This window comes from Microtus pennsylvanicus, chromosome 17 (genome assembly GCF_037038515.1).
Source record: "Microtus pennsylvanicus isolate mMicPen1 chromosome 17, mMicPen1.hap1, whole genome shotgun sequence".
Lineage (NCBI taxonomy): Eukaryota > Metazoa > Chordata > Mammalia > Rodentia > Cricetidae > Microtus > Microtus pennsylvanicus.
Genome location: NC_134595.1, coordinates 35,301,715 through 35,327,834, shown reverse-complemented (window position 1 = coordinate 35,327,834; position 26,120 = coordinate 35,301,715). Strand labels below are relative to the sequence as shown.

At 44.9% G+C, this 26,120-nt stretch overlaps 1 protein-coding gene and 1 non-coding gene across 3 annotated transcripts; one reads left to right on the top strand and one right to left on the bottom strand.

Annotated features, from left to right (window-relative positions):
- Window positions 1-37: 37 nt before the first annotated feature.
- Window positions 38-21,971, top strand: Pecr (peroxisomal trans-2-enoyl-CoA reductase). Of its 2 annotated transcripts, XM_075951715.1 has the most exons (8): window positions 38-258; window positions 5,280-5,413; window positions 5,956-6,121; window positions 12,235-12,316; window positions 14,623-14,719; window positions 16,116-16,226; window positions 19,142-19,253; window positions 21,716-21,971. In XM_075951715.1, exons 1-8 carry the CDS (start codon window positions 135-137, stop codon window positions 21,802-21,804), a joined length of 915 nt encoding a protein of 304 aa, XP_075807830.1. In that variant the 5' UTR covers window positions 38-134; the 3' UTR covers window positions 21,805-21,971. The 2 variants fall into 2 exon arrangements, with proteins under 2 accessions (XP_075807830.1, XP_075807831.1); XM_075951716.1 differs by lacking the exons at window positions 5,280-5,413; window positions 5,956-6,121.
- Window positions 21,972-24,070: 2,099 nt separating this feature from the next.
- Window positions 24,071-24,261, bottom strand: LOC142837225 (U2 spliceosomal RNA). The gene has a single exon (XR_012908217.1). It is a non-coding gene; the product is annotated as a U2 spliceosomal RNA (small nuclear RNA).
- Window positions 24,262-26,120: the final 1,859 nt, after the last annotated feature.

Below are 26,120 nucleotides of genomic sequence, written 5' to 3'. Positions count from 1 at the left end.
GGGCGGGACCACGCGGATCCAGAGGCAGGGTCTGTTCAGTCACGTGGGCGCGGAGCCCTAGTGCTCTGCTCCCGTTAGGGAGCCATAGGTCGGTCTGTCTGTCTGCGGAACGCGCTGACAGACGCTCTTCCGCAATGGGGTCTTGGATTAGGGGTCAGAGCTGCCTAGCGGCCGGGCTACTGCAGAACCATGTGGCCGTGGTTACAGGCGGGGCCACGGGCATCGGAAAAGCCATCTCCCGGGAGCTCCTGCACTTGGGTACGTGAGCAGGTCTCTGGAGCTGGGCACCCAGAGCTAGAGTCCGCCGGGGTCTAGCTCGGGTAAACTGGGTTCAGAGACAGAAGTGGGCGCTGTTGGGGCAGGAGAGAGGTTGTTAAAAGCTGAGAGTTGCAGCGCTTGATGAAAGGGAGGCGTTCTTCCCAAGAGCCGGAAATGTTGGTAGGTGAGGCACGAAGCGTGAAATAAAGGACCTTAGAACCAAAGATTACTGCGCCCAAAGTAGGAAATAACCAGACCTGTGAGAACGTGCTGTGGAATTGTGTCTTTGTAAAGGTAATGCATTCAGAATGATTCCTAATTCCAGACACAGACACACACACACACACACACACACACACACACAATGAATACATGTCGTAAAAATCAATGTGTTTTATGTTTCAAAATTGCTAAAAGACTTTTATCTGGGTTTGGGATTGTAGGGGTTTTAGTTTTTGGTCTTTTGGATTTAGTTCTGAGAATTGCACCCAGAGCTTGGTTCTTGTTCAGCTCGTTCTAGCACCGAGACACATCCCCAGAACTCTTTTTTTAATTTTTTATGTCTGGCCTTGAGCTCATTTTGTAGCCAAGGCAGCTCTTGAACTTTGACCTCCTGCCTCAGACTCCTGAGTAGCTGGAATTGCAGGCCTTCAACACCAGGATTGGTTTAAGAATAGACTTTTACATATCCTTAACACAAAGAAATTGTAAGTATGGAAGGAGATGTGTTAATTAGTCTGATTTTAATCACTGTATAGTATATAAATACCAAAACATCAAAAATGTACTTATAAGCGTACAATTATTTGTCAATTAAATGCATAAGACCAGCTGTAGTGACTCCTTTAATCTCAGCCCTCCAGAAAGAAGCAGAGGCTATCCATGAGTTTCGGACCAGCTGAGGCTACATAGTGAGACCCTGTCTCAAAAGGAGAAAAAAGAAAAGGAATGGTCCCAAGAATTGCTTTAGTGTGTAGCTGGTTGGTTGTCATTTTTTCTTAAACATGTTCAGCCTTGAGTTTAGCCATTCTCCCTGTTTCCGCTGACAAGTTGCATCCACCAGTGTCTGCTGGCTGCATGTCTCTCAAAGGTGTTAGCGTGTCCACATCTGCTAACCCCCTTGGCTTTCGTTCTGAAGTCACCTCCATTGTCCCCAGTTTCCACTTCTTTGTTTGTTTTGCTTTCATCACATTGGCCAACATGGTTTAATAATCATTCACTTTCGCAAAATGTCACAGAATTTATCGCTGGAAGATGAGGAAACAGCACAGCTAAATTCTGTACCATCTGTGTCTGAACTGAAGAACAGAGGGGCGGGAATCAGTTACTGAAAGACCTGAAGAGAGTCTAGCCATCTCTAGAGCCATACCAGCCTGATGTGCCTGACCTTGGAAGCTAAGCAAGGGCCTTGCCCAGTTAGTACTTGGAAGGGGAGAAATAACTAGTCACTAATCACAAGAGACCCTGTCTCAAGAAAGTAGGCTGGTGTTCATTATATGTATTTTGTTTTGTTTTGTTTTGTGTTTTCAAGACAGGGTTTCTCTGTGTAGTCCTGGTTGTCTTGGAACTCACTCAGTAGACCAGGCTGGTCTCGAATTCAGAAACCTTCCTGCCTCTGCCTCCCAGAGTACTGGAATTAAGCCACCACTGCCTAGCTGATTTCTACACACACACACACACACACACACACACACACACACACATATATTTTATTTATTTATTTATTATGTATACAATATTCTGTCTGTATGTATATCTGCAGGCCAGAAGAGGGCACCAGACCTCATTACAGATGGTTATGAGCCACCATGTGGTTGCCGGGAATTGAACTCAGGACCTTCGGAAGAGCAGGCAATGCTCTTAACCACTGAGCCATCTCTCCTCTACATATATATTTAAATCCCACAATATATTGTTATTTTTTGGCCTTCCCATGACCCTTTAAGTCAATCTGAACGGAAAGAAAGTGTGTATATTCACAAAATTACCATTTCCAGTTCTTCTGATTGGTGTAGTCTTTGATAAGTTTATTCAGGTAAGTAATGAATTTTAGTCATTTCTAACCCCCATTGTTCTCTCTCATCTCCCCCCCTCTCCTGAAAGAAGCCTTGTCTTTGAAATAGATTTACCCCCTACTGTGATGTCTGTGTGTGTGTGTGTGTGTGTGTGTGTGTGTGTGTGAGAGAGAGAGAGAGAGAGAGAGAGAGAGAGAGAGAGAGAAAGAGAGAGAGAGAGAGACCTATTGAGTTTAATTGTTATTGCTTGATGAGCATGGGTTGGGGACTTTTTATTACCATATGGGCAACTTACCGGTGGCTACACCACTGAAGAAAATTGCTCCGCCTCCCTCAGCCACCATTGACTTGCCATAGTACACCAGGAAGGGGTAAGGCCTCATGAGCACTTCTTCCAACCCTGATACAATGTTGATGGGCTCAGCCTTGTGCAGGTCTCTGTGGGGCAGCCACAGTTGCAGGGAGTTCCTGATTGGATCCGTCCTAGACTTACAGCTTAATGTGCCATTGTCCTTCTACTTGAAGGTTGGTTTTTTTTTTTCAATGAGGGACTGCTCTGATGATGTCTTCTCATTTTTTTTTTTTTTGGTTTTTCGAGACAGGGTTTCTCTGTGGTTTTGGAGCCTGTCCTGGAACTAGCTCTTGTAGACCAGGCTGGTCTCGAACTCACAGAGATCCGCCTGCCTCTGCCTCCCAAGTGCTGGGATTAAAGGCGTGCGCCACCACCGCCCGGCGATGTCTTCTCATTTGATGTGTGTGGCTTTTGCTGTTGATCCCGAAAGGATGTCTCGGTTTGTTATTTGTATTTTTGTTGTCTTAGCACTTTGCTTATTCCACTGTCTTCTGCCTTGCTCTGTTCTGGAAAAAAAAAGCTCTCAGCCTTTGTTCTTATTGTCGCTCTGGGCGTCATGCATTGTTTCCCTCTGTTTTGAAGATTTCTCTCTTCATCATTAGTTTTTAAAAAAAATTTATTTTTATTTTAAACTATGTACATGTGTGTGTGTGCGTGCGCGCCTGTGAGTACAGGTGCCCTTACGAGGCCAAAAAAGGGCATCGTATCCCTTGAAGCTAAGGTTTCGGGTGGTTATGTACCACCCAACATGGGTGCTGGGGAACTGAACTTGGGTCCTTTAAAAGAGCTGCAAGTGCTCTTAGCCCTTGAAATATCATCTCTATAGCCCCATCGGTGGTTTCTTTAGGCATATCATCAGTGTCGTTTCTGGAGTGGTTTCTATTAGTTGACATCTCTCTTTATGGGTTTGCTGGATACTGACCGATTTGAGCCTTATTGCTGCTGGCTACTTTTATAATCTTATAAATGTTTTTGAGCTTCCCTTCCCCACCTTTGCCCCTCATTGCCATGGAGCTTGGTTACTTAGAGATAGTTTAATACTTCCAAAGAGTATTCTAAAATTACGAGTTGATCCTGGCAGTCTCTCTTGGCTAGTGTTGCTTCACTGCCAAAGTTACACTTTTTACCCAGTGAAAGATTTTTTTTTTTTAGTGGTCAGCAAAAAAATCCTTCCCTGGATTCCCTCCCTGGCTCATTTCGAAGAGTCCTTTCCCCAGCCTGCTTCTGCCCTCCCATGCACTGATCGCACTGACCTGGACGAGATTCAACCAGGACTGTAAAATCTCGTCACCTTTGGACCCCCTATAACCCATGTAGCCAGCTGCCTAGCCTCCTTGGAATCCCAGCATCACTTTTACTACTTCCAGGGACTTCTGGGCTGAGAATGGATCTATTCTGTGCTGCAGTCTGGAAGCTCTCTCTTCAGACGGTAATGATATGCACAGTCTGGGGGTCTTGACTGGGTTAGTTCTCTCTACCAACTAAAAAATTTTAAAGGCAGGAAAATCTCAAGTGTGGCCGATAGCAGCAGAGACATCTCGCCTACCACATACAGCAAACACAGAGAAAACGGCTCGGCAGAGCGGAGAGGGAACTCAGGAAGCCAAATGTTCCAGTCTCTTCTTGAGGGCTAGAGTTCTTTAAATCTCTTTAGAATTTTTCTCCCCTAAAGTAGAGTTGGGTCAGTCTGAAAAAAGATAGGATGATTGATTGGCCCTAACTGTTGAGTAGCATGCCCTGACTCTGGTGTAAACCCAATGACCCAATCCATCAGTGGGGGCCTGATGGCAGGAGAAAAGGCCCACAAGGCCTTTGTTTTAAACCGCCAGGCTTTAGTCTCAAGTCAGGAGGGTGAGGAAGAAGCCAGCCAAAGTTCACTACCTTTATTGCCTCGCCATGGTCCTCTTATTTGTCTGTCTGCCTACCATGGAGTCTGCCTAACTCCTGGTCTTACAGTAATATGCTTTATTCACAGGTCTCTCTTACACTTGCTCTCTCTCAGAGGTGGCTGCTCATTTTTAGTTCCATGACGCTTGATATTCAGTATTTCAAAATCATTGTTTCCTGTGTTTATTCTCGTGTGTGTGTGTGTAGGTTATCATCTAGCTTCTCAGTCATTTCAGGCTAGAGGGTAAATTCAGTTCCTGTTGTTACATCTTACCAAAACCCATTCTAATTCCTTTTCCACCCCACCGTCTTTTACAGGAATACACAAAATAGTGGATAGCTCCATACCCTCTCCCCAGGTGGGGTTTCTCTGTGTAGCCCCAGATATGCTGGAACTCACTCTGTAGACCAGGCTAGCCTCAAACTCGCAGAGATCCACCTGCCTCTGCCTCTCGAGTACTGGGATTAAAGGCATGTCCTACGGACAGCTTTTTATTTATTTATTTTATGTGTAAGTGTGTTTTGCCTATATATCTGTCTGTTTATCATGTATGTGCCCAGTGCTTGTGGAGACCAGAAGAGGGAATCAGATCCCATGGAACCAGAATTACAACCAGTTATAAACTGCCATGTGGATGCTGGGAATCGAACCTGGGTCTTCTGGAAGAGCAGCAAGTGCTCTTAACCACTGAGATATCCCTCTAGCCCTTTAATTTGGGCAGCTCTGGGAAGCTTATTTCCTTCCTCTCTGGCTGCTTTCTCCTTAGGGTGTAATGTGGTCATTGCTTCCCGGAAGCTGGACAGATTAAACGCTGCTGCAGATGAGCTAAGAAAGTCCCTGCCTCCCTCCAGCCGCGCTCAGGTCACTGCCATACAGTGCAACATCAGGAACGAGGAAGAGGTAAAGTAAAGATGACTGCACAGCACAGTTACTCGTTGCTCTTTGCTGTACTTAAAGGTGATGAGGACCACAAGAAGGCAGAGCTGTAAGTAGATGCGTGTGCTCATGAATTAATGGACTACTAACTTCAGAAGAAAGGGTGCTGGAGCAAGAAAGGGGAGCTGAACCCAGATGTGCTCTCATGAGACCCTTTAAGGCATTTCTTAGTGTTCTTTTTTTTTTCTGATTTCATCACTATTATTTAAGGTTGGTACTTAGAAATTAATACCACTGAGGCTTGTGTGTAGGAGTATCTTGGTGACTCTTTGGTCTATCTTGCTATCAAACTTGGAATGTTGGCTTGTGATTTATGAGTATTGTAGAGCGGTAAGTTCACACTGGGATTAGGGGTTTATTTTTTGGTGGCTTTATGTGTTTGGGTTGTAGTAGTTAGAATTAGCATGTATTGTTAAGAGTCTACAAATTGCTTTATATTTCTAAAACAAGCGACTGGGTCACATAGCAGGTTAGCTATTAAACTTGTGCTTTCATTGTTTCTTCAGGTGAACAATTTGGTCAGATCTACCTTAGCTAAGCATGGTAAGATCAACTTCTTGGTAAACAACGGAGGAGGCCAGTTCCTGTCTCCTATTGAAGACATCAGTGCAAAGGGATGGCAAGCTGTGATCGAAACCAACCTGACAGGCACTTTCTACATGTGTAAAGCAGGCGAGTGTCTTGACAGCCACAAAACAACAACAATAACAAAATGTGTCTTTAGTGAGCAGTCCCAGGGATGCTGGAAGAGGCGGTGTTAGGGACACAGAGGCGCATGTCAGTAACACTTGACCCATTTGTAATCGATCTGGTACCTTATCAAAATTCCTTATATTTATATTTGTGATATTCCTATCTTATGTTTGTGGTCTGTGTCTCTTCAGAGATTTGTTTTTATTTTAGTAGCATGTATATTTGGCTGAGTGTATGCATGTGCAGTGTGCGTGTAAAGTTGCCCCAAGGGGCCAGGACAGGCATCAGATCCCCTGCGACTGCACTTAGAGGTAGCTATAAGTCACACAGTGTGGGTGCTGGGAACAGAGCCTAGATCTTCTGCAAGACCGGCCAGTGCTTCCCCACTGAGCCATCTCTCCAGCCCATGTCTCCTTCAACTATAAGTCACACAGTGTGGGTGCTGGCAACAGAGCCTGGATCCTCTGAAGACCGGCCAGTGCTTCCCCACTGAGCCATCTCTCCAGCCCATGTCTCCTTCAACTATAAGTCACACAGTGTGGGTGCTGGATCCTCTGAAGACCGGCCAGTGCTTCCCCACTGAGCCATCTCTCCAGCCCATGTCTCCTTCAACTATAAGTCACACAGTGTGGGTGCTGGATCCTCTGAAGACCGGCCAGTGCTTACCCACTGAGCCATCTATCTCTCCAGCATGTGTCTCCTTGGTTTGACCTGAATCTTTTTCAAGGATCCATGTTCTTTAATTTTCTAAAAATTAATGCTATTTCTTTTTTTAAAAAGTAATGTTAGGACTGCCTAAAATTAACGTGTAGAATGCCCCCAAATCCAGGATTCCCCTTGTTATGGTGATTTAGTTTAATTTTTTTTGTGGGGATGCCTGCAGTGCTGCACTGAAGGCTGTTTCGTTATTCCTGGTTCTCACTACACTTCATCACTAATTTGAGATTCTGTGAATATGTTAGATAATTGTTCAAATGAAACTGTACAAAAGACAGTCCTTAAAATCACATGCACAGCTGGGCTGTGGTGACACACGCCTTTAATCCCAGACTCGGGAGGCAGAGGCAGGAGGATCTCTATGAGTTTCAGGCCAGCCTGATCTACAGAGTGAGTTCTGGGACAGCCAGAGCAACACAGAGAAACCCTGTCTCTAACAAAACAACAACAAATCCCACGTAAAATTAAACGGATACATTTGCTCACTTGGTGGCCTAACAAAGAGAAGGGAACCCTCTCGAATGACTGTAACACAGTGCATTTACTGAATAGTCCTAGTGGGGTGTACTTTATAAGACAGAAAAAAGAGAGGAGAAAAGGCTCAAAGCGATCTGAAGCTGCTGTTGGTGTCTGTATTTTTTATAGAGGTGTTGGTCCCTTCTGAGACTGTCCTGGCCCGGTGTGTGTGCTAAAGAAAAGAAATAAATTGTGATAGTAAAACTGAGAACTGGGACTTTTGGCACAAGAGAAAGAATGAATGGGTGTGGGAAGATGACCCCAAGTGGATCTCCTTTATGACTGGACTAAACTGGAAGTGTGAGTGTGTGGTCATGACAGAGTTTTTATTGAAATATATATTTCTGACTGTCCACTACAAAAATAAAACACTAACCCACTGAGGGCTCCTTCAAGGGCCCTGTGGTCTGTGAATGGAATTGAGGCTTTGCAAAGATATTTGTTATTCTCAGTGTGGGGAAGGAAATGTGCAAAAGAAGCCTAGATTAGTTTATTATCACTTCAAAAATTAGAGAACTCAGCCAGGCGGCGGTGGTGCATGCCTTTAATTCCAGCACTCAGGAGGCAGAGGCAGGCAGATCTCTGTGAGATCAAGGCCAGCCTGGTCTATAAGAGCTAGTTCCAGAACAGACTCCAAAGAAACCCTGTCTCAAAAAAATCAAAAAAAAAAAATAGAGAACTCTGGAGTAAGCAAAAGGATTCCATAGATACTTTCCTGTAGTCCAGGCTGACCTGGAGACCTGGAACCTGCCTTGTTGCCAAGGTTGGCCTTGACCTCCTGACCCCCCTCCCACCCCCCTCACTCCCTACCCCACCCCACCTTAGCTTCACAGGTGCAGAGATCCAGACTTGTGTCAACACGCTGGTTCCAACAATAATCCTAAATAGGCTTTTGTTGGCCAAAAATGGTATATTTTGAGCCTTACTGGGAAAATTGTCCTTTGCATTGAGATAAAGCAGTATTTTTAAATCCATGAATTCAGACTTATTCTGAGTAAGTCATAGCCACTTTTTAAAAAAATTATTTTGTGTGTAAGTGCTCTGTCGACATGAGAGAAGAGGACATCAGATCCCATTACAGAGGGCTGTGAGCCACCATGCCCCTGGAAGAGCAGCCGGTGGTGCTCTTTACTGCTGAGCCGTCTCTCTAGCCTCGCAATAGCCACTTTTTCAAGGCTGTTAGGATGTCAAGTCATTTCTTTCCAGGGCTGAAAAAGGGAAAGAATTTTTTCTTTTTTTTTTTTAAATTTTAATTGCAATTTCTCTCTCACTCTGTGTATGTATTGTGTATGTGTGTGATGTGTGTTTACAAACACACTCATGCAATTGCATGCATGTGAAGGTCAAAGGACAACTTTTGGGAATGGGTTCTCTCCTTTCACTGTGGCTTCCTGGGATCAAACTCAGTGTTTTTCCCCCTGGGCCATCGGCCAACCTGTGCCTGTTTTCTGCTTTTCATATACATACTGTACAGCAGAGAAATGGATCATGCTAATAAAGAAAGGAAATCTCCATTTTCAACTCCCTAATGAATAACTGGGTCTAAGACAACAGCTATTAATAGCATATTGTCGTATCACAAAAGAAAGAAGACAATTAGATATGCCCCTCAGGGACTAAACAGTGTTTCTCACCTATGAGGCATTCTCTTTGGTGCGTGCACCTGTGTGCATGCATGTGCACACACAGAGATACACACATAAAGGTGTGTGCATCAAAGCCCAAGTCTGCCATCTTGTAGGTGACGCAGAAGAGGGAACACAGGTTGAAAGGCACCATAGAATGCAAGCTGGCACAGTCCAGCCTGTGAATAAAGGCCAGACGGTCCATCTCCTCTAACACGTAAGCTGCGCCTGGTTGGGAAGAGCTGAAGAACAACTCTAAATCGATGAGAAGGAAGTTGGAACAGATGCAATGTGGGTCTTACTTGCCGCTAACTCCTACAAAAATACTGTAAAATTATTACACACTAAGGGAAATGTGACTATCACTTAGTGATATTTAGGGGTTATTAATTAAGCCTATTAATGGCATGGTGGTTATACTTTTCCCATGTTTAGAGATACAGAAATATTTACTTATAGATGAAATGATAATATGCCTTGTAACGGCTTCTAGAATTATCCAAGAGATGGCCAAATGATTAAGGATGCAGACAAAACTGGCTCTGGCTTGATCATGATGGATCATGGCAGCTAAGACCTAGGATTCATTATGGCATTCCTTTTTCGGTATATATTTGGTATGTTTGATGATACAATGATTTTTTAAAGAATAGGCATTTATGTTACTGTCTCAGTTCAAAGCCAAAATTACCAAGTTATTTCTTGTTTTTTCCCCATGCCATGTTTACCTCTTCTTTTTCCACAGTGAAAAGAGAGTTTTGATCTTGTCTTGTTCTTATCTTGAAAGTAAACAACTAAAAATAATTCAGTGGGTTTTTTTAACCATCAAACTAAATTTTTATGTTTCCTGTGAAATACTAAATTTCAAACTTTTAAAAGCATTTTACGGGCTGATGAGAGAGGGGGAGTTGATTGGGGGAGAGGGAGGGAAATGGGAGGCGGTGGCAGGGAAGAGACAGAAATCTTTAATAAATAAATAATAATAAAAAAATAAAACAACTTACATGGAAGAAGAAAAAAAGCATTTTATTTTTCCCCAAAATTGTAAGTTTACAGAACTGTTTTTTACATCATTTAATAGACTGCCTCCTTAGTGTAGATAGGATTATAAATATATAATATATATAAAACTTAGACCAAGTAAGCAAAGGTTATCTTCAGGCAAATAATAGACTGTTGTCTTCTAAATGTGTGTTTATGAATTAGAGACAGTGGCTTGACATCAGTGGTTGGCGATTGCTAACAACCATGAGGACCCGAGTTCAGATCCCGGCGCCCATATAATATTCCTGGCATGGTTGCACTTGCAATAATCCTAGCATTGTAGTGAAAGGAGACGGGAGCATTGCTGGGTTTTTCTGCCAGCCTAGCCAAGAAGAGCACGCTCCAGCCAGGCTCAGGGAGTGTAGTGGCTAGTTTCCGTCAACCTGGCTCTATTAGATTGGCCTATGGGCGTTTTTTAATTATGCATTGATTTAGCAACAGAGAAGTAAAGTAGAACAGGGAGAGACCCTACTTTGAAAGAATGCGGCAGAGAGATAGAAGAGGACACCTGTCGCCCTTCCCTGGCCTCTGCAGAGGCATGCACCCTTCCTCACACACATGTTCCTAAACAACACTCGCATTGACCTGAATTCTAGAAATTTGCTTCTTCAGACCACACTAAGTACAGAGTCACTCCGATCTTGTAATGAAGTTTTTTAAAATTATTTACTTATTTATTATGTGTACAATATTCTGCTTCCATGTATGCCGACACACCAGAAAAGGGTGCCAGATCTCATTACAGATGGTTGTGAGCCATCATGTGGTTGCTGGGAATTGAACTCAGGACCTCTGGAAGAGCAGTCAGTGCTCTTAACCTCTGAGCCATCTCTCCAGCCCCAATGAAGTTTTTTTTTTTTTAATGACAGCATTTTTCTGTATAGCCTTGGCTGTCCTGGAACTTGTGCTGTAGACCAGGCTGGCCTTGAGCTCACGGAGATCTGCTTCTGCCTTCTGAGTGCTGGGGTGAAACTCGTGCTCCAGTTGCTTGGCTTTTTAAGGAATTCTTCATCCAGAAAATAAAGTGGTAGCTGCCAGGAATGGAACCAAGGAAATGGGAAATGTCTGTTTGATGGCATAGTCTGTGTTTTGCTAGAGGAACGGCATTCTGGGTGCCGGTGACAGTGGCACCGTGATGTGACTGTACTAACAGAAAGTGGCTAGGGTGGCAAACTTAATGTTATTTTTATTTCACCACAAGAGAACACTGGAAGGAAAAAAAAAGGAGCTGAGCCCACTTCACGTCTGTTCTTTAATCAGGCTCTGAAAATCCAACACTTTCTTGTTTGTCCAGATCACGTGACTTCACAATACAGCGTCTCCTCACACTGAGTGATGCTTGTGACCATTCTGTGTTGTTCCTGGCTTTCTTGTACATTTTCTTCTTTCTCCATTTGTTCTCTATGGTGTCTTTGTTATTTCAAATACTTTGAAGAAAAGCCCACGTCTGAGCTTGGGAAAGTATCCGAGTTTGGGGTGTCAGACTGTCATCAGAGCAGTGCCGTGGTATCTACCCAGAGGTCGTCTCTTTAGAACAGCTTAGACAGGCTTACCGTCGTTTTCATGGTAAACTCCAGAAGCTCTGTGTAGCTTTTAATAACTGACTTGACAGTTACCGTTTTCAGTCCCAGACTTTTCTGGTCTGTTCATGATCATATATCCCATTTTAAACTGCCCACCTAAAAAAAACAAAAATCTTTTTAAATTCAGGTTATGCTAAGTAAAATTTATGGCTATTGCCATTTTAAATAAATCGATGCTCCAATAATTTTCATCTAGATGGTTAGTTTATTGAAGAGTTTTCTCAAGTTCATTTTGTATCTTTCCTTAACATTTTTCAGCTTTACCTAATAGTTTATTAAATTAGTTTCTTACTATATAGCAACTGGAAGTCATCCTGGGCTACACAAGACCTTGTCTCAACAACAAAAACTAAATTAGAATAGAAGACATCATGTCTGGCAGTGGTGGCGCACGCCTTTAATCCCAACACTTGGGAGGCAGAGGCAGGCGGATCTCTGTGCATTCGAGGCCAGCCTGGTCTACAGAGTGAGTTCCAGGACATCAAGGAGGGCTACATAGAGAAAAGAAAAGAAGATGTCAAATGTATGCTAGAGCAGGGTATAATAAATAAAGAAATAATAAACAGGACACTGTTTAATAGGATTGTCGTTTGTCTGTGTTGTACAGTTTACAATTCCTGGATGAAAGACCATGGAGGATCTATTGTCAATATCATCGTCCTTATTAGCAATGGGTTCCCATTAGCCTCGTAAGTATTTTATATATATATATTTTTTTCCTCTATCTCTATGTCTTTAGATTTTGTTCTCTGAATGAAGGGCAGTAATAGGAAATGTCTTAAATCAATGGTTTTACCCCTCTAATAAGTTGCAACCCAAACTTTTAAAGTAATGTTACTATTAATTCATAGAAATGGTCATATGGTATATTTTGATCATATTCATCTCCCATTTCCTTTTATTTGAACCTTAAAAAAGAAGTGTGTTCTTGGAGGTCAGCATCAGGCATCTTCCCCAGTCCCTCTCCACCTTATTTTTGAACCTACAGCTTTCTGATTCAGCTAGAATGGCTGGCCAGTGAGTCTCTGGGACCCTCCTGTCTCTGTCTCCCCCTCCCCCTTCCTGGAATTGCAAGTATGCACTGCCATGCCTGACTTTTATGTGAGTGGGAGGGTCCAAACTCGTACCCTCAAACACATGCCCTCAAGCGGCGAGCACTCTACCTACCTGTCTACCTGTGAATGCACATACAGAGTAAGGTGGCTCTGTGTGCTGGTTTGAATAAGAATGGCTCCCATAGGTTTATGTTTGCCTGCTTGGTTCTCCAGTTGGTGGAACCATTTGGGAAGAACTGGGGGTGTGGCCTTGTTGAGGCAGTGTGCTGCTGGGGGTGAGCCTGAGGTTTTGTGGAGGTATACATGTTCCTTATATACCTGAAATTCATATTACCTGGAGGTCCTGTGTCTTTCCTGGCAACTAAATGTTACAAGACTAGCTGTCACTGTGGGAAATAGCTTCTTTGTTAAATTGTGAAAATTAAATTGATCTGGATTAATTTAGATGTGAACACCATGGATATGCCTGTTTGATTTTTTTAAAAGATTTATTTATTTATTATGTATACAGTGTTCTGTCTGCATGTGTGCCTACAGACCAGAAGACGGCACCAGATCTCATTACAGATGGTTGTGAGCCACCATGTGGTTGCTGGGAATTGAACTCAGGACCTCTGGAAGAACAGTCAGTGTTCTTAACCTCTGAGCCATCTCTCCAGCCCTGCCTGTTTGATTTTAGAACTACTAAATTGTAACTCATAACAGAAACTCAGAGTCATCGTCCTCCAAATTCTGAGGGGTTGTATTTCTAACTAGCCTCTGTCCAAATAACAAGTTGACTTCCTCTATGGAAATTTTAATAACGCACTTACTTCCTGTATTATTTAGGACTCCTTCAGTTGTATAGAGTATGGGTCACTCTCTGTTTCTCTAATATACCTGGCAGAGATAGCATCTTGGAGTAAAGGTTTGCTTTGACTCATGGTTTCAGAGCATTCGATTCATCATAGTGAGCCAGGAAGCAGAGAAAGGAGGAGGATGCTACTCTACTTTTATCCATTGGTATTCTTGCCTCTTGGGATGGTCCTGCCCACATTCAGGGTGGTTCTTCCCTCTCGCCTCCCCATAGTGAACCCCAGTGAATTATCTCCGAAAACATCTTCAGACACACTCAAGATTATGCCTTACTAATCCCTAAATGCTCAGTAATCCAAACAAGCCGACAAGCAAAGTTATTAGCTCTTGGCTGCTGAGCCATCTCTTCAGCCCACAACCCAAATTCTTTACCCAATGAGATATATGTAAGCGGGGGAGAGACAAAAAAGAGAGAGAAATAGGGGCTGGAGAGATGGCTCAGAGGTTAAGAGCATTGCCTGCTCTTCCAAAGGTCCTGAGTTCAATTCCCAGCAACCACATGGTGGCTCACAACCATCTGTAATGGGGTCTAGTGCCCTCCTCTGGCCCGCAGGCATACACACAGACAGAATATTGTATACATAATAAATAAGTAAATAAATAAATATTTAAAAAAGAGAGAGAAATAAAGTATCTTTCAGATATATTATTGTTGGGGGAGGTCACTTGTTCGTTCCCAGCTGCCCAGACTCCTGAAATAATTACACAGAAACTATATTATTTAAATCACTGCTTGGCCAACCAGTTAAGCATATTGCTAGCTAGCGCTTATATTATTTGGTTAACCGATTTCCGTTAATTTGTGTATTGTCACATGGCTGTGGCTTGGCAGCAAGGCTCCCGCATGTCTGTCCCCGGCAGCTTCCATATGGCTTCTCCCTGACTCCGCCTTCTTTCTTCCAGCATTCAGTTTAGTTTTCCCTGCCTGGCTCTATTCTGCCCTACACAGGCCCAAAAGAGCTTCTTTATTAACCAATGGTATTCACTGCATACAGAGGGGAATCCCACATCATTAAATATGCTTATCAAGTTAGTTGATGAGAAAAATGTTCAGCAGAAACTGATGATAATACTTGTCTTTAAAGGCACTCCGGAGCTGCAAGGGAAGGTGTTTACAACCTCACCAAATCCATGGCTCTGGAATGGGCCAAAAGTGGAGTAAGGATCAACTGTGTTGCTCCTGTAGGTACCTGTTACAGGCGAAGTCTGTTGGCAAACTGGGCTTCTCTGGTTCCTTGTGTGTTGTGGAGAGCTGTGTTATCAGTGACAAGATAGGCGGTACATACTAGCACCTGTGTAAATATACTATAAAAGATGACTGTGGACATAGGTGTCCTGGCTGGTGTTGTGTGCCACCTTGACACAAGCTAGAGCCATTAGAGGAAGGAGTCTCAGCTGAGATCCAGCTGTAAGGCATTTTCTCATTTAATGATCAATGGAGGGGGCCCAGCCCATGGTGGGTGGTGCCATCGTGGGCTGCTGGTCCTGGGTTCTATAAGAAGGTGGGCTGAGCAAGCCAGGGGAAGTAAGCCGGTAAGCAGCACCCCTCCATGGCCTCCGCATCCTGCCTCTGGGACCCTGCCCTGTTTAGTTCCTGTTCTGACTTCCATCAGTGATGAACAGCAATGCCTCAGTGAGCGCTGAGTTCAAGATTAAAGAGGAAATTGGATGTCGACCTTTGACCTCCATATGCACATTCTTGTAATTCATACACACACTCAGCTGGGTGGTGGTGGTGCACGCCTTTAATCCCAGCACTCGGGAGGCAGAGGCAGGTGGATCTCTGTGAGTTCGAGGCCAGCCTGGTCTACAAGAGCTAGTTCCGGGACAGGCACCAATTTAAATTAGCTTTCTAAGATACATACATAAATCTTGGATTCTGGTGTGTGTGTTTTTTTTTATTTTACTTTAAATTTAGAAACTGAATTTCCCTTCCCTGGTAAAACAGGCGTGCTCACAGGAAGATGAACTAGAAGCCCTAGGTCCTTTGTTCCTGCCCAGGTGCCCCACTGAACTACTTGCATAAACATGTTCTTCAGAAACCAAGTCTTTCACAAAAAAGTCCAAGACTTAGCTGGTTATTAAGGGGAGAAGGCCTCCCAAGTGGCCAGTCAAATGCTCTGCTTGTAGATAGCGGTTGGCTGGACCCCTTTTGACAGTTTTAAGAAAAGTTGACTTAGAAACATTTCTCTTAGGGCTGGAGAGATGGCTCAGAGGTTAAGAGCACTGGCTGCTCTTCCAGAGGACCTGGGTTCAGTTCTCAGCAAACACATGGTGGTTCCCAACCATCTGTAATGAGATCTGGTGCCCTCTAATGGTATGCAGGCAGATCACTGTATACATAATAAATAAATCTTTTTTTAAAAAAATTGCTTATCTTTTCTGTTGACATTTGGTTGTTGGTCAGTGTATTCCCAACACCTGCTTGTTGCTGTTGTTTGAGGCTTAGGGAGGAGCCCAAAGCCTCAGGCTTGCCAGGCAAGTGCTCTACCTCTGAGTCCATCCCCAGCCCTTGGTGACTGACAACTTCATTTTCTCCGTTTCATCTCCTTCCTGATTTTTTTTTTTCCTAATACAGGGAAACATTTATTCCCAGACTGCTGTTGACAACTACGGTGAATTGGGACAAAGCATGTTTGAAATGGCCTTTAACAACATCCCAGCTAAGCGCATCGGAGTCCCCGAGGAGGTGAGGTATACGTCTGGTATACGCCTGGCACTGATGAGAATGACTTGAGAAATGTGTGACATTTGGAACCGTTTCTCCGGTGCTTTGGGCTCTGGGAAATAACCTACTTAGTTGTTCTCACTGCTGACGGCAGAATTTCCTCGGGCACAGCGGTGGCGAAGGTAAAGACGACAGGTTTTCCTGTTTCTTGCTGCTCTGCAGCCACATTCCTTTCTCGCCTGCAGTGTTGGTACAGGCAGCTTTAAGCAAGCCAGATAATCGCAGATTCACGAAGTTGAAGTATGTAAAAACCAATAGCTTTTTCCAGTGACCCAGAAGTAAGCTTAGCTCTAATGGTGGTGGGAGAGGGCGAGAAGGTTCTTATTGAAGAATGAAAAAAAAAAAAACAGGATAAATAAAGGATGTGGGGCTAAAGAGATGGCTCAGCAGTTAAGAACAGGAACTGATCTTCCAGAGGACCTGAGTTCAATTCCCAGCAGCTACATCCGATGGCTGTCAGTTGCCTGTATGAGGATCCAGGACCTCTGGCCTCTGCAGGCAGGCACCTTCACTCACGCACACACTCACACACACACACACACACACACACACTAACAATACATATTTTAAATAAATAAATACATGTCATATTTCTTGGTGGGAGAATCAGTTTTATTAAAAAGATCTTTTTTATTATTTTTGCTGGGCCCATGCCTTTAATTCTTTAAGTATGCAGGAGGCAGATGCAGACAGAGAGATCTCTGTAAAAATGAGGCCAGCCTGGTCCACATAGCAAATTCCAAGCCAGCCTGGGCTACCTAGTGAAACCCCATCTTCAAAAAACAAACGAACAAAAAACAAAACAAAATTAAAGTCAAATGACAAAGTTGTAGGTACAGTAAGATGGGTCAGCAGGTGAAGATTGATCCAAACTTGCACAGGTTGCCTTGACTGCCCCACAAACAGCAGCACACACAAGTGCAGTGCCCCTGGAGGCCAGAAGAGGGCGCTGGATCCTCGAGAGCTGGAGTTTACAGGGCATCGTGAGCCACCTGACAAGGGTGCTGGGAACCAACTCAGGTTCTTGGCAAGAACAAAAACATCTTCTTAACGACTGAGCTGCTGGGCGATGGTGGTGCACGCCTTTAATCCCAGCACTTGGGAGGCAGAGGCAGGCAGATCTCTGTGAGTTCGAGACCAGCCTGGTCTACAGCGCTAGTTCCAGGACAGGCTCCAAAGCCACAGAGAAACCCTGTCTCGAAAATAAATAAATAAATGAATGAATTAATTAATTAATTAAATTAAAAAATAAATAGATAAAAAGGAAAAAATATAAAAATTAACTACTGAGTCATCTCTCCAAGCACAATTAAAAATTTTTTAAATCAGATTTCCTTACAACATATAAATTTAATACAATTTTGGAACTTAACATGCTGAGATCAGTGTATCTAAACATTCATGCAAAAAACTGCCCAAGTTTTTTAACTTTATTTTATGCATTATCGCTGTGTGTAGACAGGTGTCTGTGTGCACTGTGTATATGTGTATGTGTGCTCATTTGCACTGAACACACTCATAGGCCAGTTAGCTATGAGGCCAGTCCCGAAACTCACTCTGCAGACCAGGCTGGCTTGTTCCAGTAGTTTAATCACATACTCTTTTTCTTGAGATGGCCACTGTACTTCTCTGTGTAGCTAAAGAACTTGGTGTGTGTGTGTGTGTGTGTGTGTGTGTGTGTGTGTGTGTGTGTGTGTGTGTGTGCTTCCTAATTTGTCTGTTTAATTTCATCACCTAGAACACGAGAAAGATGTTCCCTCACCCTTCCTCCATGCCCATGAGTATCTGGAGCAGAATATTTCAACTGCTGGCAGCTCAACTTCTAATATAGTTTGCATTCTTTAAAAAGCTTTTACACGTTTTAAATTTTTTTATGAGATCTGATCTCCTTGTGTAGCTTTGGCCTGGATATCACTGTGGTAGACTGTTGGCCCCAAACTCACAGAAATCCGCCTGCCACTGCCTCCCAAGTGCTAGGATGAAAGCGTATGCCACCAAACCCAGACACATTTATCCTTTTGTCTTTTTGTTTGTTCGTTCGTTTGTTTGTTTTTTAAGACAGGGTTTCTTTGTAGAGTCCTGACTGTCCTGGAACTCACCCTGTAGACCAGGCTGGCCTCCGACTCAGAGATCCGCCTGCCTCTGCCCCCTGAGTGCTGGGATTAAAGGTGTGCACCACCACCCAGTCTATTTCTTTTTCTTTCTTTTTATCTTTATCAAATTTAGGCTGTCTGCTCCACCCACACACTGTTTTTTGTTTTTGTTTGTTGTTTTTGTTTTGTTTGGTCTGAAAGCCAGGAGAGGGATGTGCTCAGGCCTTCATTCTTTGTGGGACTCGTCTTCCTTTTACCATCAGTAAAATGAATTCTGTTTGGTTGGGGGAATTTCACTAAAATCTCAGCAAGTGACTGTGTATGGGGGGGATGAGATGGGAACCTTGGAAGTCCCGCTGTGGAAAGCTGTGATCTGCACAGCTGTGCCTTGGGCCTGACAAGACCTCAGACTGAACAAATCAGAATGCCAGCTCTGCTGCACAAACTTACTGTATCTGGGACCACGCTGTTTTAAGGAACACGCGGTGCTGATGAGAGATAGGGTTGTGTCCGACACTGCCGAGAACCAGCGTTCCCCTTCTCCTTGCCACGCTGCCACTGTCTAAGGCTTCTTCATATCTTGCCGCCTTTACCTGGCTTGTTTTCAGACTGCGCAGGGGCACGGCCTCTACTCTCACGTCATGGTGCGCATGCGTGAGGCTTCAGGGCGCGGTCCTGCGGTTTGAGATGTGGTCAGTCGGGAACGGAGACGAGCCTTTGGTCCTTTTCCTAATATTTCCAGCCTTTCCTCTTATGCATGCACATATCCTCTTCTGTCCCCAGGTCTCCCCTGTAGTGTGCTTCCTGCTGTCCCCTGCAGCTTCCTTCATCACTGGACAACTGATCAATGTGGACGGGGGACAGTCTTTGTACACTCATTCCTTCGATATACCAGGTAAGCAGCCAGGAGACAGTCATTAGCTCTTCGCCTGCCTGGGCTTCGTGTCTTTTGTTTGTTTGCTTGTTTTTCAAGACAGGGTTTCTCTGTATAACAGCTCTGACTGTCCTGAAACGTTTTTCATAGACCAGACTGACCTCGAACTCACTGAGATCCACCTGCCTCTGCCTCCCTCCCAAGTGCTGGGATTAAAGACACCACCTGGCCAAACTCCCTGTCTTAACTCACTACTTTAGAGGTGGAGGCTTTCTCCTATAGGGCATCAAAAAGTACAAAATATTTATACTTATGAAAGGATTTTAAAGAAAATTTTCTCAGCTGAAGCAAATCTCTAAATACAAAGAATGATAGGAAGGAGGCAGAAGCTGCCTGTGCTGTCTAAAGGTTTAATTCCTTTTCTTCCCCAGTAAGTGGTTTGCATAGACGGAAGAGTCTATACAGTCCAAGTCTACTTTGGCCTCTCTTTGAAATATATATGGTGAAATGATCAGTTTCTGTGTTCAATCACCTTTTGTGTGCATTGGTGTGGTGTTAGACCCCCTGGGACTTACAGACAGTTATGAGCTGCCATGTGGGTGCTGGGAACTGAACTGATATGGGATTCCCTGAGAAATGACCAAACCGTCTTCATTTACATTGAACCCGGGTCCTCTGGAAGGACACTCAATGTTCTTAACTGCTGAGCCATCTTTCCAGCCCCCAATCACTTTTTTTTTTTTTTTTGTGGTTTTTCGAGACAGGGTTTCTCTGTGGTTTTGGAGCCTGTCCTGGAACTAGCTCTTGTAGACCAGGCTGGTCTCGAACTCACAGAGATCCACCTGCCTCTGCCTCCCGAGTGCTGGGATTAAAGGTGTGCGCCACCACCGCCCGGCTCCCAATCACTTTTTAATCATAAAAGCAGTATTTATTTTATTTTATTGAGACAGAATCTCTCTGTGTAGCCCAGGCTGCCCTCAGCCTCCCAAGTGCTGGTAATTCAGGTCTGTGCAACAAGGCTTGGCTTGAAAACGTACTTTTATAAATTCAACTCCATAACGATATCACACAATTGGATGAGTGTGTTTGCATCTGGAGGCTGGAGAGGGACTCAGTGACTGCAGCACCGGCTGCTTTTCCAGAGGAGCCTCCATGGAGGCTCACAGCCACCTCTAACTCCAGTTCTGGGTGAGCTGATACCCTCCTCTGGCCTCTACAGACACCAGGCACACACAGACCATACATGCAGGCATTGACACATACATATAAAACATGCTAAAGTCCAAGGATGTTGCTCAGTTGGCAGACTTTAGCAGCATACACAAACCCTGGATTGAATTCCCAGAACCCCATAAAAGCAGAGATGGTGGTACATGCCAGTACTCAAGGTGGTAGAGGCAGGAGGATCAAAAATTCAAGGTTAGTTACTCTTAGCTACTTACCAGTTTGAGGCTAGGGTCTCACTATGTTGCCCTGGCTGAAACTCACTATGTATACCAGGCTGGCCTCGAATGAAGAGAGATCCACCTGCCTCTACTTTCCAAGTACTGGGATTAAAGGTGTGGCCACCACAATCTTAATACCGTGATTATTAGGACCTTAGCTGCAGAGACAAAAATATCTAGGTGGTATTTAATAGTGATCACAGTGGAGTTGAATCAGTGCTGCTTACTGGGGGTGATGCTGTTTTTCTTCAGAAAGGGAAAGAGAAGCCAGGCATGGTGACACATTCCCTTAATCCCAACACTGGAGAGGCAGAGGTAGACAGATCTCTGTGAGTTTGAAGCCTGATCTACATAGTGAATTCCAGGACGGCAAGATCTATGTAGAGAGACCTTGCCTCAAAACAACAAACAAGAATGTATTTCCTGGGGATGCTGGGGATTAAGTTACAGGACACATGGTGTCAAGTCCGGTGTGGTCTAGACTGCTTGTTACCGTTTACTGTTCAGTAAAGGAAGTTATTGGCTCACTAAGCAGGTGAGACCTGTCAAAGCCCGCCTTTTCCTCCCCCTTCCTCTGTGTTTGGTAATCTGTCTCTCAAGGCTGGCTTTCTTGGTTGCAGGATGGCAGCCTGCCATTCTAAGGTCACATGCTTCCCTCTGTCCATACCCCACTGATCGGAGAAGGGAAGGCTTCATCTTAGCATGCCTTCCATGGCTCTGAATCTGCTTTGTGCTGTATCAGCACACAAAGATGCCCACTTTTAACCAATAACCCAAGGCTGGCAGGTACTCCCTTTACACGAACTGAGACAGCTAGAGAGCCATCAGGCCTGGCATTCAAATCTAAGGATTCCTGCAGAACTGTTTGTCCTATAGATTTTTTTTCCTAGACTCGATGAGCTAAAAAAAAAAAAACAAAAAACAAAAAACAAAAAACAAAAAAAACAGGAAGCAAACAAAACCATGAAGCTTGGGTTGATGCTAGGACAAAGGCTGCAGAGATTTGCTAGTGACACACGCTTTTCACTTACTGACCAGATCATGACAACTGGCCTGAGGGAGTTGGGGACCTTTCTGTGGTCAAGAGAATGAAGGAATCTTTTAAGAAGAAGGCGGCCAAGCTCTAAGTCAAAGAAGCACTACCGGCTTGTCCCTGTGTGCCTTAGCATCTTGAGAAGGTTTTGTACATCACAAGACCTTATCATTTCTGTGGGGGAAAAATTAATGTTAACGTTATCAATTTCACCTATGCAAAAACTACTCCCAAAATAAATGTATCTTTATGTACAAACCAGTTATCCGATTTGATTTTATTTTGAACTATGTGTCAAAGTGGTGTGGGGTTGGGTATGTGCACAAGAGCGCAGTGCCCAAAGAGGCCTCAGATCTCCTACGAGCAGTGCAGGAATTTCAGACAGTTGTAAGCCACCTGACGTGGGTGCTGGGAACTGAAGTCACTCTTCTTCCAGAAGAGCCCTAGATGTGCTTAACCACTGAGCCATCTCTCCATCAGAAATAATGGTTTCTGACAGTGGCAACCCACAGGTTGAGAACCAGTGTCCCGCAGTGTCTGCCATTCCCTGTTGACAACACCTATAGCCAGCTGGCAAAAGAAAAAGTCATGTAAGGGCCCAGTTCAATTTCTACAAAACTGACAGACAGTAACCTGTAAAACTGTCTGGGGTGAAGCTTAACTGCACAGCCTACATGAAGTTCTGGTTCAGTCTGCAGCACCTCGTAAACTAGATCTAGAGCTGCATTCCTGTGATCCCAGTGTTCAGGAGGTGAAAGCGGGAGGCTCAGTTCAACACCATCTTCCACTGCAGTGAGTTCCACCCTATACAGCCACACCTCCCCTAGCCTTGTATAAGTGGGAATCATGCTGCCCGGCTCACCTTCAATGCCCATTGTTCCAGGTCTAGGATGTACCCAACTGAGTCACGTGACTGTCTTGCAGCATGTTTCATGGTGTTGTCTTGGGTGGGCAGGTAAGAATTTAATATGGAATATAGGACTAAACACTCTGTGCCCACTTTTCTTTGTTCTGCCTTACCTCATTTCCGGGCTAACGTTTCAGCTTATCAGTTGGCCACTATTCAGGAATCTGTGTGTGTGTGTATTCTATCCTCAGGTTGTTTTTTTTTTATTTTTATTTATTTACTTATTAAAGATTTCTGTCTCTTCCCCGCCACTGCCTCCCATTTCCCTCACCCTACCCCAATCAAGTCCCCCTCCCTCATCAGCCCAAAGAGTGATCAGGGTTCCCTGCCCTGTGGGAAGTCCAAGGACCACCCACCTCCATCCAGGTCTAGTAAGGTGAGCATCCAAACTGCCTAGGCTCCCACAAAGCCAGTACGTGCAGTAGGATCAAAAAACCCATTGCCATTGTTCTTGAGTTCTCAATAGTCCTCATTGTCCACTATGTTCAGCGAGTCCAGTTTTATCCCAGGCTTTTTCAGACCCAGGCCAGCTGGCCTTGGTGAGTTCCCAATAGAACATCCCTATTGTCTCAGTGTGTGGGTACACCCCTCGAAGTCCTGAGTTCCATGCTCGTACTCTCTCTCCTTCTGCTCCTGATTTGGACCTTGAGATTTCTGTCCGGTGCTCCAATGTGGGTCTCTGTCTCTGTCTCCTTTCATCGCCTGATGAAGGTTAATATTCAGGAGGATGCCTCTGCACTTTTTGTTGGCCAGCAACCATAGTTTAAAGACTATTCTGTTGTATGGTAACAACGGTGGTTTGTACGGAGACGTAAGCTCTTGAGGCTCGTGCCTGCACACTTCCATGGCAGTCACACTGTCCTATCCTCCTAGTACCGCAGCTGTCGGTATCCTAGATGCACCCTGGATGGTAGGAAGTCTTACTCATTGGTCATGTCTGCTTCTTTCTGTCCACATTTGCTTTTCTGTGCATCCTGCAGAGCTCTGTGTGGATTCTCACTTTTCTGTGAATTAGAACACCTTAAAAGTCCTTACTTGCGCTTGCAAGATTTTTAAGACAACTGAGGGATTTGGCAAGCAGATCCTGGGGGGCTTCACTAGCCAGCTAGTCCAGTATAGTGAACTTTTTCCCCCGCAAAAGACCTTGTTTTGTATCCAATTAAAAACCAATGCAAAAATCCAAATCAAAAGACCAGGTAGGTTTCTACAGTCTCATTAAGGTCCAGAAGAGCCTATATTGTTTTTCTGCCTTCCTTTGAGCAAGTTTACTCAAAAACAAACCTTTAAAAGATGGGAGTAAGGAAAAATAAGCAATTTACTGTGTACTTAATACCTAGCAATAGAGAGAGAAGATGGGAAAGACTTAGAAAACAAAAACAATAGCACAGGACTTATTCACATGAAAAGCAAAAGAAATTTTTACTGCCTCTTATTGAACCAGCTTTATTTCCCCGAGGGGTGCACCGTTCCTGGAGGTACTGCAATACCAGGTCGATGCGTGGAGTGGACGGAGCAAGCTCCTATTCCAACTCCTAATTACAAAAATACATTTAATATATTGTCCTCAGATAGAGGACGTATCAGATATTAAACTGATAAGAACAGATACTACACTTGATCTTAGCCAAAAGGCCGAGAAGCGATACCACACACCCAACACGCACCCTTGCCCTGCGCCCGCGGGACACACTAACGTCCTGGTGACCGCCCGCGACCCTGACTCCCGGTTTTCCCCGCGCTTCCTTCCGCTTCCGGTCTGCGTCCGCGTCCTCGGGGCGTCACTCGTTCTCTCAAATCCACAGCTTCAGCTACGAATTCCACGACCGCGGCGCTCCCGGCATTCCCGCGCGCACGCACATCGCATCTGATTTGCATGTCCCGCCCCCTCTCGAGGGGCAAGGTGGCCGCGCACTGAGCTCCTTCCCGGCTGCTTCCGCGCGGCGTGCAGGCCGGGTCCCGAATCACTCCACGGGAAGCGGAGGTCGGAGGGGCGGGCCCACGCTCGGAGGCTCCTAAAGAGCGTGGTGCGGGGCTGGTGACCGAAGGGTGGACATACTTGTCTAGTTCGCGTGGCCGTCCACGAGCTTCGCCTGTAGGTGGAGTGACTGGTTCTAAGCCGGCGGCGTCGCTGGGAGCGAATGAACGAGACTGGTGGAAGCCGAGGGATTCTGGCCCTGGGGAACGCAAAACCTTGAAGCCATGTATGACTGACACCGTGACCACCCCTTCTTCACCTGGTCACTTAAGGACCGAACAGCGCAGCGTGGGTGTCCCCGCCTCCCTGAAGCTGTTTCTGCGCCCGCCGCTCCACGTACATGGAGCGTATTAGTCACACGAGCAAACACATATGTGCACATTAAATGGATATATCTCCAGCACTTGTACCTAATTCACTGTTGATAGTCCTTGGGCAATTATTTTTAGTTTTACTGCAGACTGCAGGCTTTGGGGTTCTGTGTGCCATGCAGTATTGCTCAGCAACCGTTTGTGGGGAGACTAAGCTACCTCTAAGTGCTGATACGCACAAGCCCAGAGAATAAGAAGCATCTGGGAGTCCCGGGCCTGATTTGGGGGGGGCAAGGAGTGATCTGTGACAAGGATTGACAAAACACCAGAGAGGAGCAAGATACAGGCGATGTTCTGGAAAATGTTTGGAGCTCAGAATGGCTGACAATAAGCTGTAACAGATCGCACTTGACCTTTTCCCTTCTTTCACTGAAGCACTTTTATTTTTTTTATATTTATTTATTATGTATACAATATTCTGTCTGTGTGTATGTCTGCAGGCCAGAAGAGGGCACCAGACCTCATTACAGATGGCTGTGAGCTACCATGTGGTTGCTGGGAATTGAACTCAGGACCTTTGGAAGAGCAGGCAGTGCTCTTAACCACTGAGCCACTCTCCAGCCCACTGAAGCACTTTTAAATTGGAGGTTTTGTCAGTCACTTGGGTCAATGATGGAGGAAGACAATTCCAAAATGGTTTGTTCCAAGCCAACTCTCAAATACAAGCTCTGGGAACAAACTTAGCATGGAGTCTGGAAGGTTCCCTTTGTAAACTGACTGCGCGGTCCCTTTACCTGTCTTGGGGTTGGGGTGGGGGGACAGTGAAAGTAAGGAGCCATAAGGGTACTTGCTGCTAAGCAGAGTGACTTCAGTTCCATTCTTTGTGTTTGGGTTTTTTTTTTTTTTGTTTTGTTGTTTTGTTTTTCGAGACAGGGTTTCTCTGTGGCTTTGGAGCCTGTCCTGGAACTAGGTCTGTAGACCAGGCTGGTCTCGAACTCACAGAGATCCGCCTGCCTCTGCCTCCCGAGTGCTGGGATTAAAGGCGTGCGCTGCCACCACCACTGGCTTTCAGTTCCATTCCCGACTTACCCACCTGGTGGAGAGAGCTCTTCAGTCACTTGTCTTCTGATCTCCACATGTTCCACGATGGGATGCAACACACACACGCACAAGCATACACACACACACACGCACGCATGCTAGCACGCGCGCGCGCA